At 44.0% G+C, this 14,067-nt stretch overlaps 1 protein-coding gene across 1 annotated transcript in view; it reads left to right on the forward strand.

Moving 5' to 3' along the window:
- The window catches only part of LOC138303580 (uncharacterized), a 69,654-nt gene that overhangs the window by 12,315 nt on the left and 43,272 nt on the right, over window positions 1-14,067 (forward strand). The window contains exons 2-3 of the mRNA XM_069242844.1: window positions 6,884-6,973; window positions 9,244-9,422. Of these exons, the coding sequence (XP_069098945.1) occupies window positions 6,884-6,973; window positions 9,244-9,422 (269 nt within the window). The remainder of the gene's footprint in view (window positions 1-6,883; window positions 6,974-9,243; window positions 9,423-14,067) is intronic.

Consider the following 14,067-nt stretch of genomic DNA (forward strand, 5'->3'; position numbering starts at 1 on the left):
TAATGCACTGTAGGTGGCTGGCCTGGCTTATAGTGGGTACCTAGTGGTACTTACACCTTGTGCCAGGTCCAGTTATGCCTTATTAGTAGATTAGTAGTGTTCTAGCAGCTTAGGCTGATAGAGGTAGCTATAGCAGTCCAGCTTAGGCTGAACTAGGAGACATGCAAAGCTCCTACTATACCACTTACATCATATAGCACTATATCAGAAGAATCACAATACTCAGAGTTACTAAAAATAAAGGTACTTTATTTTAGTGACAATGTGCCTAAAATATCACAGAGGATATACTCCCTTAGGAGGTAACTAAAATACACAAAATATACACACAAACCAAAATCAGGTAAGTAAACAGTTAGAAAAGTAGTGCAAACACTGTAGAATACAATAGGATGCAATAGGCCGAGGGGCAACACAAACCATATACTAAGAAAGTGGAATGTAAACCACTTAGGGACCCCAGGCCTAGTGTAGTGTGTAGAGGGTCGCTGGGAGTGTAAGAAAACACTAAGGGTGTCCACGATACCCCACCCCAAGACCCTGAAAAGTAGGAGTAAAGTTACCCTACTTCCCCAGAAACACACTAAAGTCGTGATAGGAGATTCTGCAAAGACCACAACTGACTGCAAAGCACTGAAGACGGATTCCTGTACCTGAGGACCTCTAAAGGAAGGGGACCAAGTCCAAGAGTCACAAAAGTGTCCGGGGGGGCAGGAGCCCACTAAACCCCGGATGAAGGTGCAAAATGGCTGCCTCCGGGTGGAAGAAGCTGAAGATTCTGCAACAACGGAAGATGCAAGGAACTTCTCCTTTGCACAGAAGATGTCCCACGGCGTGCTGGAGGACGCAGAGTTATTTCCATGCAGAAAGACCGCAAACCAGCCTTGCTAGCTGCAGAGGTCGCAGTTGAAGAATAAGGGTGCTACCCGGGCCCTGGAAGGACCAGGAGGTTGCCACTTGGGCGAGGAGAAAGAGGCTTAGCAACACAGAGAGCCCACGCAGGAAGAGGCAGCACCCGCAGAAGTACTTTAACACGGGTTCAAGAAAACTGAGCACAGCGGTCGTCTCAACACTACAAAGGAGGGTCCCACGAAGCTGGAGTTCATCTCAGCGAGTTTAGCAATGCAGGACGGAGTGCTGGGGACCTGGGCTGTGCTGTGCATGAAGGAATCCTCGCAAGAGTGCACAGAAGCCCTAGCAGCTGCAGTTCACACAGTACACAGGATTACTGTCTGGCGTGGGGAGGCAAGGACTTACCTCCACAAAATTTGGACAGAAGGATCATTGGACTGTCGGGGTCACTTGGATCCAGCTCCTGTGTTCCAGGGACCACACTCGTCATGATGAGAGGGGACCCAGAAGACCGGTGAAGCAGAAGTTTGGTGCCTGCGGTAGCAGGGGGAAGATTTCTTCTTGGCTTCCAGTGCAGGGTGAAGGCAGACAGCCCCCAGAGCATGCACCACCAGGAAACAGTCGAGAAAGCCGGCAGGATTAGGCGCTACAATGTCGCTGGTAGTCTTCTTGCTACTTTGTTGCAGTTTTGCAGGCGTCCTGGAGCAGTCAGCGGTCGATCCGTGGCAGAAGTCGAAGAGGGAGATGCAGAGCAACTCTGGTGAGCTCTTGCATTTGTTATCTGAAGAGAAGCCCACAGGAGAGACCCTAAATAGCCTTCAGAGGAGGACTGGCCACCTAGAGAGGTAAGCACCTATCAGGTGGGATCTCTGACGTCACCTGCTGGCACTGGCCACTCAGAGGCCTCCATTGTGCCCCATACCTCTGGATTCAAGATGGCAGAGGTCTGGGACACACTGGAGGAGCTCTGGGCACCAGCCCTGGGGTGGTGATGGACAGGGGAGTGGTCACTCCCCTTTTCTTTGTCCAGTTTCACGCCAGAGCAGGGGCTGGGGGTTCCCTGAACCGGTGTAGACTGGCTTATGCACAGAGAGCTCCATCTGTGCCCTTTAAAGCATTTCCAGAGGCTGGGGGAGGCTACTCCTCCCCAGCCTGTAACACCTATTTCCAAAGGGAGAGTATGTAACACCCTCTCTCAGAGGACATTCTTTGTTCTGCCTTCCTGGAAAGGGCTGCCTAGACCCCAGTAGGGCAGAACCCCGTCTGTGGGGTGGCAGCAGCAGTAGCTGCAGAAACCCCCCCCAGAGAGCTGGTTTGGCAGTACCCGGGGTCCATAGTGGACCACGTGGATGCATGGGATTGGCACCCCAATACCAGATTTGGCAAGGGGGGACAATTCCATGATCTTAGACATGTTACATGGCCATGTTCGGAGTTACCATTGTGAAGCTACACATAGGTATTGACCTATATTTAGTGCACACCTGTAATGGTGTCCCCGCACTCACAAAGTCCAGGGAAATGAACCTGAACTATGTGTTCAGGGTGCCCTCACACTTAGTAACTTTGCACCTAGCCTTAAGCAAGTGAAGGTTAGACATATAGGTGACTTATAAGTTACTTAAGTGCAGTGAAAATGGCTGTGAAATAGTGTGTGCACTATTTCATGCAGGCTGCAATGGCAGCCTCTGTAAGGGTTTGTCTGAGCTCCCTATGGGTGGCAAAAGAAATGCTGCAGCCCATAGGGATCTCTTGGAACCCCAATACCCTGGATACCTAGGTACCATATACCAGGGAATTATAAGGGCGTTCCAGTGTGCCAATTAGAATTGGTAAAAGTGGTCACTAGCCTACAGTGACAAATTTAAAGACAGGGAGAGCATAACCACTGAGGGTCTGATTAGCAGAGCCTCAGTGACACAGTTAGTCACTACACAGGTATACACATTCAGGCCATAAACTATGAGCACTGGGGTCCTGGCTAGCAGGATCCCAGTGAGACAGGCAAAAACAAACTGACATACATGTAAAAATGGGGGTAACATGCCAGGCAAGATGGTACTTTCCTACATAGTGAATGGCCCTAAAAGTGGGGCTTTAACTTACTGCTTTAATGCAAGGTTAAATGCTTGGTTGCCAGTCAAACTGTGTCTTCCATTGTATACTGTGGTTCCTTAGAGTACTTTCTATCAATATATATATTTTTTAGTAGCTTCCTGAGCTTTGTTAAAATTTTCTCTAGTTATTTTAAGTGTTTTCCTTAAGGTGTTTTGGTGTTCTTGGCCTGAAGGTAAGGGTGGAGTCGCAGGCAATTTAAAGGGCAGTACATTAGGATGAAATCTGTTTACACACTAGAAAGGGGAACAACCCGGGGTTGAGTGTTCCATATTGTTTTACACAAACTCTTCCATCCAAAGGTTTCCTGACCAATCTTCTCCTTGCTGCAGAGCTAAACTACACAAATATTACCCCAAGGTTTTGTTTAAATGTTTGGTCATTTTGTCTGTTTTGGGGTTTTAGGTAAACAAGCATTGATCTTTAGATTTTTGCAAAGATGCTGCCAGGAACAGGAAGCAAACTGTGCTTCCCAGTCAGAAATGATCACCCTGGGATGCCATGTAACATGATGAAAAGTTGGGAAAAATGATGTGCCAGCTCTGGTGCAGTCGCAAGTTTAAGCAAGGGTATGAAGTGCCCCATTTTAGTTAGATAGTCAATGACTACCAGAATCATGGTATATCCTTTGCTTGGAGGTATTTCTACCACAAAGTCCATTGCTATGGTTATGGTGGTATGGGAAAAGTTTACAGTAGGCAGGACATTCTCTTGTGGCCAGAGTTGACTTGAGCACCGATTGAACAAGTGGCTATGTACCGTTCTACAATGGATCTCCCAGTTGGTCACCAAACATTGCATGGAATAAGCAATGCGGTCTTCTGTACCCTCAAACGACTGGGAAAATCTGAATTGTGTGACTTTAGAATTTGTTGTTCTTGGACGTCAGGGAATGGAATGTTTATGTAAGTACGCTGGTAGAACAACCCTCCCTTCTGATGCTTGTTGGACCTCTACTGCAACCACTCTTGCACCTTCAGTTCTTTTATTCCTACTCATAAGATATTGAGCAATTCCCTGGAGTTAGTAATTACAGACAGAATGTTCAGACTGTCTAGCCTTCTACTGTTGAATCAGAGGTGGTTCTAACTCAGTAATGTCTTTGAACGGGGAAAAATCGCTTGATAAGGCATTGCCTTAATGGTTTGAGCCCCTGGTCAATATGTTACTGAGAAATTGCAGTCAGAGAAAAAAAGGACTAGCGTAATTGGTGAGGTGTTAAGGCTTGTGCAGATGTATAGGGACCGGCGTAACTTACAAGGTGTTAAGGTTCATGCAGATGTGTGGAACTGTAATTTCCTGTGGTCAGAACAAATTTCAGTGGTATGTCTGGCCCCCATGAAATAATAGCACCATTCGTCGACGGCGCTTTTAATTTTAGGGGTCTTTGTCTGAAATATTATAATTCAGTTCACACAGTGTAAACTTATCAGAGTAGAATCCCACAGGATGTACACAGAACAGGGGCTTGCATGAATCAAGTCTTCAGTTGAGTGAAAGATGCTTTGGCTTCTGGGGTCCACTTATAGGACATGCCTTTACACAACAGATGGGTCATGGGATGTTCTGTGGAGGAAAAGGGCCTGATTTAGGTGCTGGTGGTATTGATACTCTGTCACAATAGAGATTTAGTAACTATCGACTAGATGTAGGAAAATCCTGCATTGCGACTCGCAATTTGCGATTCGCAATGCAGAATGCAGGATGGTGTCCCTGACACCATCTGCGAGTCGCAAGGGGGTCGCAAAGGCCCACCTCATTAATGTTAATGAGGTGGGTCGCAATTTGCGACCCCCTTGCGACTCGCAGCACTCACAGGGATGGTGGCCTGCTGGAGACCGCAGACCACCATGTCTCTGACTGCTTTTAAATTAAGCAGTTTTTTTTTGTAATGCAGCCCGTGTTCTTTAAAGGAAAACCAGATGCATTACAAAATGAAAAAATTAGATGTGTCAGTTTCATTTTTTTAGAGCAGGCAGTGGTCCAAAGGACCACTGCCTGCTCTGATTTTTTTTTCAAGGCATTCACAAAGGGGAAGGGGTCCCCTGGGGACCCCTTCCCTTTTGCGAATGAGTCACCACAAGTGTGACACTGGTGGTAACTGCAACTGCTTTGCGACCGCGTTTGTGGTCACAAAGCAATCCTGCATCGCGCTGCGACTCACAAATAGGAAGGGGAACACCCCTTCCAAATTGCGACTCGCAGTCCCATTTTGCGAGTTGGTAACCAGGTTATGTTACTTGACTCATGCAAGCCCCTGTTCTGTGTGGACTGGACTTCTTGTTGAAGATAATCAACTCGTTCTACGGAAACTAGTCAATCACCTTGCCTACCTTTTACGCGCTGCCTCATCTCTCTAAGGAAGAAGACTGATTCCACCAGCTGGACCCAAAAAGAGCGTTGTCATTCTACCTTGACCAGCCCTTTGATGGTAACTATTTACAGCGTTTGTTTATATTATAGGCTAGGGAATTGATTTCCCCAAATTACGCAATAAGATTGAATCATCATAAGTGCAGACGATTCGTCTTTCCACCTGACCCTAAAGGAGAACAAAGTAAGAAACAACACCGGTGACTTGTGACCGCCACATAGAGGCACGTGGTTAATAGTTGGCTTGATTTTTATGCATTATTATACACAAACACATAATTCTTGGTTGCGCAGGTGTGCTTTAGCTAATATACGTGACTCTTTGTACATATCCCGACCGCCAACAGAATTAGAGGTAAATATTACTTCCTCCTTGTTAGGTTTGACAGCATTTGTCAGTAATGCACGGTCTATGGCTACAGAAAGCATGTTCCTCACGTTAGGTTTTGTGCACAGGCTCCTTTTACCTATTGGTTTTAATAGAACTGTCGATAATCCTCTTTTCCACATAGTGGTGTCAGCGACGTGTGTGACTGCATGATTGCACCCACACGCCTTTGGTGATACTGACTGACATTACACAGAGATTCTAACTCCCTTGTTACCGCTCTTAATGATACTAGTTCATGTTTGTTGTTGATTTTTATAGAGGCGGTGCTGCCCTTCTCGAGTCCCGATGAGGCCAATTTTGGATAGGCCGAAACGCGTCGACCCAATGTACGCGAGACTGAGGGCTTACAAGTCAATGTATTAAGAAATTAGATATGCACCATAGAATACCGTTTGCAATGAATAGACAGGTATTTGACAGCTGGGTGCAGCTTAGGTCCTCAGCCCTTGTGTTTCAGTGGATCACAACTTGATTTTCTTGATAGTGACCACAAGATAAAGAATGAACGAGGGGCACAATCCTCTTTTGTGTAACCGCCATAACTCAATGAGTTGGTTTTTTGTTAATATTGTTTGTAATGTGATGTAAAAAGTTTATTTTTGTCTTTTTTCGTGTTAATATTTATTGAATGTTTATCGAATAACCATTGCTTACCTTTACTAACAAAATGATTTAAATAATAAGGGAAATAAATTGTCCCCAGAGATCAGGATTCATCACTGATTTCTTTAAATTAATAATTGTATTTATCCCTTCCTGCTATTTTTTTTATGTTCATAAATACAACTCTTGGCCCTGTCTATCAGTGCAGCGTGAGTAACTGAATGGATCTATGTTCTGGTGTATGTTCTGTTTTAGAATGGCCAAGTAAGAGATGAGCAATTCTGTCACAAACTGCAAGTCCCAAGTCACCAGGTAATTTTCTAATTGTTTAGATGTAGGATTCACTTTTTATATGTGTAACACTGAAAATATGTGAGCTGAAATGATTCATTTGTACTTAACTGAGGAGATGGTGGAGCAGATAACTGATCTCTGTGTCTTTCTGGCATGTAACTCTCCTTTGAGTATTATGTAGAGTTCTCTCCTAAAACCTAGTCGATAGCCCTCAATTTTCCGTCTGATATGCAATATGTTTCCTGTTTTTTTCAGGACTGCGGAGCAATGCTTATTTTTGGACATGGACTACGATGGCTCTTATACTCATCTATCTCATTACGATTATAGTGATTATATTTAAGTGTAAGTTTTAGAGCGGACTACTTGCCTGTGTGACTTCATGCCCTCTTCCTGGCTTCCTGGAATCTTACAGTGGACCTCTCCTCTTGAGTAGACTTTCTCTGTTGCCTTTTCTTTTGTCTTTGTCATCGTAGGCTTTCTGCTTTGCCCTCAAACATTCTGTGCCTATTTACTATACTCTGACTTCCGTCAGTCTTCTTTGGGGACCTGATACCATTATGATGCAGTGTTTTGGGTCCTTTTCTACACTTGCAAAATCCCTACGTCATAAGGGCTGTCTCCTTGGCTATTAATCACTGATGTTGTCTACTCTCTTCGTTTCAATCGGAGAAAAACAGGCATTCTCTTCCTACCTCCTGTCCATCAGCTTCCTCGTCACTGCAACTACCCATCCTGGTCTCCTTCCCCAATCTCCTTTCACCTATGGGCATTCTCCCTAGAGGTGTGTTTCAAACCAGAATTCTCAATTTTCTTTTTCAAATCGTCTATCAGCTACTTCTAGGGATTCAGGGATTCTAATATTTGTACGTTCTTCTAAGTTAACAATTGTCTTGCCTCTAAATTTCCAGTTTTTAACATCCTCTCTTATCTGGACTGTTGTTCTTCTCTTGCTGTTAACATTCTACACTAGTCTTTCAGTCTTTAGTAATCTAAATGGCCTGAATCCTTTTTAAATTCTAGATGACACACTTTTTTTCCCTCACCTCGTTGCTGGAGACCTTTTTCTAGGTCTTCCCTTTCAAAGTACACGCACAGTATTGAGATGCATTTATAGTCTTTGGCACTTTTGCTGCCCTCTAATGATTGTTTGGCATTGGTGGTCATTTTCCCTATTCTTCCCTGTTCTTGCTTACAATTCTTCAGCTAGATTGCCACTAACCTCTTAACTCTTCCTTCTGCTTCTGGTCCGTCTCCAACATTTCTTCTTTCTTTATTCCTCTGTGTCTAATTTTATGTGCTATGTTTATGACCTTAATGCTTCACTTTGTGGAAAAGTTAATGTATACATATCAGAAATATGTTTCAGTGTGTCAAATTCAAGCGTGCAGCTGTTTCTCAGCAGTGCTGAATTTGTAAAGAAAAAAAATTGAAAATCAAGGAAGGGACCCACATTTTTTCTGAGGAGCTTGTCGTCGGAACTGTTGAATGCCATGGCTAACGACTCTGGATTCCACTTTGTTCATCTTTCTTCCACCACCCAAAGCTTTGAGGCTGCAGCCCTCACTTTTGTAGGATGTTTTTCATTCTTGCTTTCTCCCGTTGTCACTGTTTCCCAATATTTCCCTTTGTGTTTTTCCTCCCTTTTCTAACTTTCACTCTCTTGCTCGTAGTCCAAGTATGAAAAATTAGTCTTGGTCCCCAAACGTGACTGCCAATTCCTAACCTAACAACTGAGTTACCAGCGCAGATTAAACTCTGGTTCTTAGAAATGAGAGAATTGGGGGCTGCATCACACCACACCACAAAGACCTCCATTGGCTCCTGATCCAGAAAATATGCCACTTTACGCTCCTGACCTATGCCTACAAAGCCCCCCATAACCAAGGACCCGAATAGCTGAACCACCGCCTTCACCTCCACCATCCGTCCAGGAACCTCTGCTCTGTACACATCGTCCTCGCCAAGATAAAACGCATACGCTGCTGCCACGCCGGAGGATGCTCCTTCTCCCTCCTTGTTGCAAAAGCCTGAAACAGCCTCCCCCTCCACCTCTGCCCACTCCCTCGCTGACCCACTCAGAAAGGGACTGAAAACCTGACTTTTAGACTAAACACCTGCCACAAGCATGTGGATACCCACTCAGGTGACAAGCTGCGCTATACAAATAACATCTAATTGATTGATTGATTGAAGGCATGTAGTGAAGACTAAGGGAAGGCCATGAACATCCCTTTTATTTGTTACTATTGGTATTCTCATTTTCATATTTTTGTCATATTGAGTGGGTCTTGTAGAATTTAGATAATTTACAACACTGATTCTTCAAATTTATGGCATGATTTAGAGTTCAGCAGACGGGTTTGCAGTTGGGTTACAAACATGTTGAATATCCAGTCAACCAAAGACTAATCGGTTCGCTAAACCTAGTCAGGTTTCATGAAAGTGAAATAATCTATGGCCACTCACCAATTTCAGCTGACCCTTAGCTAGAGAGAAAGCCACCTCTTGGCAGTATAAACATGGGGACACGTTTGGCTTCTATGGCCTCTTGGCTAAAACTCTTAATTAGTGGTTGAAATGTAACACAGTTATCCTTCTCTGTCCATATATAGCATTCTCTGGTCTATCTGCTGTACTTTTAAGAAACTACAATGGTTGTTATCGTACCGACTGGACGCCGTCAATTAATAAATATTTCTGTAACAAAGAGGAAACAGACTGGGACACATCGTCGAGGTTGTGTCAAGAGAAAAATGGCACACTGGCTGTACTCCATGATGAATCGCAAGTGGTATGGAAATTAGTTTGTTGTATATTTTCATTTTAAGTGACTAGCGCCTTACCCAGTGGGCCTTGCTGCTCATAGCCTGAGATTTGTGTTTTATTTTTGTGCTGAATGTATATTTACTATACTCACACTGATAAATTTGGATTGTTTGTTTTTCCTTGTCCATGATACCAGAAATGTTAGACCCACTATTGATAACCTATTTACATGCCCCAGAGCCAAGGTGCCTCTTATCAGGGAAAACAACTCTTTTTGTGCATGCACAAATTCACACAATGAGTTTCTGCGTGGACTTAATGGCCTGCGTTTAATCACATGTAGCTGCAGTTGGCAGGTGGGCCAGGAGATGTGGTAGGCACAGAACTCAAAGCATCCCTCAGTCAGTGATGGGTGTGGTGAGATGTTCTCCTGGAAAACCTCACATTTCCTGGGTGGTCCTCTGCTGGTGTAGAGTTGTCACAGGCAAAGGTGCAAAGATGTAAAAGGAACTGTTTTGCCCTATATTTTTATGTGTGCAGTTAGCAGAAATAGCAGCTTATTTACCAAACTGAGAACCAGACTTTGGCCCTTATTATGACTTTGGCTGTCTTCCTTGGTATTTCTCCGCCCACCATAATATGAGTACTGCTGGATTTCTGCTACACTTTGGGCAGGAATCCAGCAGTGGTTGTGCTGGTTGGCAGAGGCGCTGGGGTGGTTCCACCTCCTGCCCCATCCTGCCAGAAAGACACCGCCTGCCATATTATGAGCAATAATACGGCGTGGCGTTGTCCTGATGGCAGGGCGCTGCCGGAGGTGGAAGCGCCCGTTCCCTGCCGGACGACCTTCTCCCCGGACCAGGTAAATTGATCATCCAACAGGGGAAGGGGGTGGTAGGGTGGGGGGTTGTGTGTGTCTGTATGAGTGTGTGTGCATGAATGTGTGAATGCATGGTTGTATGCATTTCTGAAAGTAGAAGTGAGTATATGTATGCATGTGTGCCTGCGTGGTTGAATGCATGTATAAATGCTGAGGTGAATGGGAGTATGGATTTGTGTGAGTGAATGCATGTATGTAAGTGTAGGTGAATGGTTGTATGAGTGTATGAGTGGTGCGTGTGGGTGTCTGTGTGTGTGTGCATGTATGTTGGGAGGGGAGCGATCTACCTGGGGGGGTGGGGGTCGTTGTACTTGGTGGGGAGGGTGGGGAAGGGGGGTTGTGCTTCCGGGGAGGGGGTGTCGTCTACCGGTGACAGGGAAGGAGTTCCCTGTCACCGGTAGCATTTCTGCCAGGGTTTTCGTAGCAGTGCTACCACCGCTGAAACCCTGGTGGAAAGGCAGCTCATAATACCACCGGCGGTCTTCTGTGGACCGCCTGGTTGGAAATGCGCATCTCCGACCTATCAGCTTCGACCGCCCTGGCACTGTGAGTGGAGATGTGGCGGGCTGGCAGAGGCCAACCTGCCACTCTTATAATGTCTTTACAGCCAGCCTGTTGGCGGTGAAACTACCACCTTTCTCCCCAGCGGTCAGAATACCGCCAAGGTCATAATGAGGCCCTTTATTTTTAAGAATCTTGGAGCTGGTTAATTTATGGAAGTCTGAAGATGACCACCCTATCTCAAACACCTCCATGCTGTGGTCCTGAATGTTACCCCCTTTTGAAGCAAAGCTTTGCTGTGATCTCAATAACCTGTCATAGATAATATATTTTTTTAGTGCAAACAAACAATATATGCAGGTAAATAATAGATAATTTTGTTGTATGCACAGTGGTGGATGTATCACCTCTTTATATTAATCAGTCCTCCAGTTGCATACTTTAACCGACCCACAAAAGGAGGTTAAGAGATCTAACATGTAGATCTGTGTACACTAGAAGGAGCTTTTTTCACTACATTGGCAATGCTAAAACTGTTTATTACACTACAAAGCATGTGCTTGATGCCTTTTCACAAAAAAGGGAAGACAGACTCCAAATCTGGCAGTGCTAGGTAGTTTGTAAGATACTTACAAATCTGTTACACATACGTCAATCAGTCTCTTTATGCTACTCCACGTATATATTCCACATGTAGTAGAGCTCAGAATCTGCTGATTTTGGTGGTATACTTTCATCTGACATTCATAAGGCAGCTGTTCCTACATCTGTAGACATATTCAGGGACTACAATGTAGACTATAGTTGATTAGTTTTCAAGACATTACATGCTTCTGCTTCACATCAACCACCACTTTGGAAAAGGTGTAAGAACTACTTTAAGGTGTTTGCTGGGCATGTGAGTCTGCAACAGATACACCCTGGAAACATAAATTCTTACTCATCTCCAATCACTGGTTTCCCGCTTGTTTGCTTGCTGTTCCACATGTTACCATCCAACTCCCTGATGCTGAGGGGATAAAAAGATGAACGTTAGTGTAAAGACACATGAATTGGTCACAATAAGGAAAAAGTAGAATAATCCGAGGCATAGTTGTGTCACAGTACATTATGGAGACCTGGAAAAATTATCATTCCAGTGGCGCCACAAGCTGAAAACACAACCTTAGAAATTAAGTTGTGTTGTTCCGAAAAAAATATTAGATGTCTAGAAAATTCATAGCATGTGACTCTGTGGCAAACCAATCTTCAAAACAACAGTTATAGGTGAGTAACATTTTAGGTACTAATCAGTGCTTTGAAGAGAGTGGAGAGAGTATGGAAAGTCCAGTGTGATCCGACTAGCTGCATTCCTTTGCTATCTTGATGGCCATGTGGTGACCACCTATATTCTTATTGTATCTTTATTTCCATAAAATTACTTCTATGTCCTGGCATACCCACAGTATCCAGGAACTAAACTCAAAAATAATTGTGAATAGTGATTGTTCCACTTGTCATGACATCGAATAGCATGTTTTTTATAAAAATTGTATTGGTTATTATATAGAAGCAATGACAGAAACAGAGCTTATCATATCTGTAAGAAGTACACCTTTTATCATACATGAAGGGACAGAATTTTGTTAAAATGCGATTCCCCATTAGATATGCCTCCAGGGGTTGAGGCTCACCACGGTATCATACAACAGTGGCATGCCTACATAGCCCTGCCAGTGTAGCCATATTTTGGTCCAGTTGTACGGGCAGACTCTACCTTTGTTGGCTTGCCACTTGGTTAGCATGCACCACTTCATATCTTCCTTCCATTCTACCTAGTCTGGTAGGGCAGCCACCTCCCATTTTTCAGCAATGTTTCTTTTAGCAACCATCAGACTCAGGGAAATAAACAGTTTTGAGACTTTTGGTATCCTTCCTTGTTCCGGGTGTTAAGAATGGCCAACTTAGGTGACTTGTCTACTTGTATTATTGTGACCTGCTCAGGCAAGCCCTAACCAGTTCCCAGAATGGCACCAATCTTGGGCAGAGCCAAGGTAGGTGGATAAAAATGTTCTTTTGACCACATGCTCTTACACAGGTGTCCAAGTCTGCCTTCCCTATGTTACTCAGCACACCTCTAGTGTAATAGGATCTATGGTGGATGTGTACTGGACCCCACTTGAATGGCAACCTTTCTGGGAGATCTTAGCACATATTCCTCTTTTATGACTTCCAAATCTTTCTCCCAGTCAATATTCAGTGCTACTGGTGTACTGTGGGAATTCATAGCTAGTTTCTTATATGGCAACTACATTTGTTTTTTTATGGAGATGCTCAGGTCAGACTCTGTCATCTGATTGGGAAGGCTCCTCTATAGCTGTTTCCTTTGGAATATGAGCTGGCAGTTCATGCTTTACTTATAGGTATCTATAGTCCTCTGAGTTTGCCAGCTCGTATTTCTCCTTGAGGAAGCACCAGGAAGCCTGGACCTATCTTTCCATATATCAACTAGTTAGCTAATTCCAATTCAATCCCAAATGTGGAATCAATGTAGTTTCCCTGCCTCAGCCAAAATATCAGTGTCCCATAGTGGGGCTTTATTTGTCAATCTCTTATCCTGTCTCAAGTATTTAGCTGTCTTCAATAGTGTCACCCCCACTTTGGTGTATGGTGGTAGGCACTTGGATGTTTTGGCTCTGTAAATGGGCACTGGATATCTTAAACTCCTCATGATCATTTGAGCTACTCTTGAACAACATGTTTGAGAGAAACAGAGCATAGAGCCATCCATTCTGTTGAAATGTAGTGGGTCCACCACCACTAATGCGGGAAGTGTGACCATTAACGAAGGAAAAAGTAGTGCAATTTCAATAACTGGTAGGTAGCCCCAGGATCACTTGGGCCAGAGGAAACTTTATGGTGAACTGATTATTGTCACTTCATTAGTACTGAGGTAATGAATGCCTCTCCCCAAGTGCCAGGGTTTGAGGTGAAGAGCTTCTGTGCATCAAGCATATTTTATTTATTTAGTTATTTAATTGTTTGCAGTCTTAGTATAGCACAGTAAAGACCCTAAGCACAAAGTGAGTGAGTGCGTTACACAAATGGCTTTACATAGTACAAAGTAATTTATGAAAGACGTGGGAAATACCAGAAGGAAAACCATAACTCTGGGCTAAAATTCTATCATGTACAAGAATAAAAAAAATACATTTATGTCTCTCACTAAGGGGAAAGTTAAAGTGGCCATCCAATATGTGAAAGCATTGAATTCCAGGCTTTTCACATTTTTGTCAAATTAAAGATGTGT

Source organism: Pleurodeles waltl, chromosome 7, assembly GCF_031143425.1.
Source record: "Pleurodeles waltl isolate 20211129_DDA chromosome 7, aPleWal1.hap1.20221129, whole genome shotgun sequence".
Taxonomy (NCBI): domain Eukaryota; kingdom Metazoa; phylum Chordata; class Amphibia; order Caudata; family Salamandridae; genus Pleurodeles; species Pleurodeles waltl.